This window comes from Geospiza fortis, unplaced genomic scaffold (genome assembly GCF_000277835.1).
Source record: "Geospiza fortis unplaced genomic scaffold, GeoFor_1.0 scaffold176, whole genome shotgun sequence".
In the NCBI taxonomy this organism is placed as follows: domain Eukaryota; kingdom Metazoa; phylum Chordata; class Aves; order Passeriformes; family Thraupidae; genus Geospiza; species Geospiza fortis.
In genome coordinates, this window is record NW_005054514.1 from 83,403 (window position 1) to 84,434 (window position 1,032).

Sequence of the window (1,032 nt, forward strand, 5' to 3'; positions counted from 1 at the left end):
ACAAATCCCCACTTGGATAAAGATCCTCACCTGGAGAAAAATTCCCACTAGGATAAAATATTCCCACCTGGACACAAATTCCCATTTGGACAAAAATTCCCACTTGGACACAAATTCCTGCCTGGACAAAATATTCTCACTTGGACACAAATCCTCACTTGGAACAAATCCCCACTTGGATAAAGATCCTCACCTGGAGAAAAATTCCCACTCAGACAAAAATTCCCACCTGGACACAAATTCCCACCTGGACAAAATATTCTCATTTGGACACAAATCCTCACTTGGACACAACTTACCACCTGGACAAAAATTCCCACCCAGACACAACATTCCCAATCAGACACAAATCCCCACTTGGATAAAGATCCTCACCTGGAGAAAAATTCCCACTAGGATAAAATATTCCCACCTGGACACAAATTCCCATTTGGACAAAAATTCCCACTTGGACACCAATTCCTGCCTGGACTAAAATTCCCACCTGGATAAAATATTCCCACTTGGACACAAATCCCCACTTGGATAAAGATCCTCACCTGGACCCAAATTCCCACCTGGACCCAAATTCCTGCCTGGACACAATATTCCCAATCAGACACAAATCCCCCCTTGGACACAAATTCCCACTTGGATAAAGATCCTCACCTGGAGAAAAATTCCCACCAGGATAAAATATTCCCACCTGGACACAAATTCCCATTTGGACACAAATTCCCGCCTGGACAAAATATTCTCACTTGGACACAAATCCCCACCTGGACACAAATCCCCACCTGGACACAATATTCCCAATTAGACACAAATCCCCTCTTGGACAAAAATCCCCACTTGGAAAAGAAAAAAAAATCCCACCAAAATCACTTGGATTTCCTCCTTACAGAGAGGAGAAAAATTCCTATTTTCTCTTTCTATTTTCCATATTTCCTGTGTTTTAGTTTAATGCTGTGAGAGTCATATAGGGGAGTTTTGTCTTCCTATATCGCAGGTTTTAATTCATAACCTCCAGAATTCCATAGGAACAGGGATCCA

At 42.1% G+C, this 1,032-nt stretch overlaps 1 protein-coding gene across 1 annotated transcript in view; it reads right to left on the minus strand.

Annotated features, from left to right (window-relative positions):
- The window catches only part of NKX3-1 (NK3 homeobox 1), a 972-nt gene extending 542 nt beyond the window's left edge, over nt 1-430 (minus strand). The window contains exon 1 of the mRNA XM_005428956.1: nt 376-430. Within this exon, the coding sequence (XP_005429013.1) occupies nt 376-430 (55 nt within the window). The remainder of the gene's footprint in view (nt 1-375) is intronic.
- Between the last annotated feature and the right edge of the window lie 602 nt (nt 431-1,032).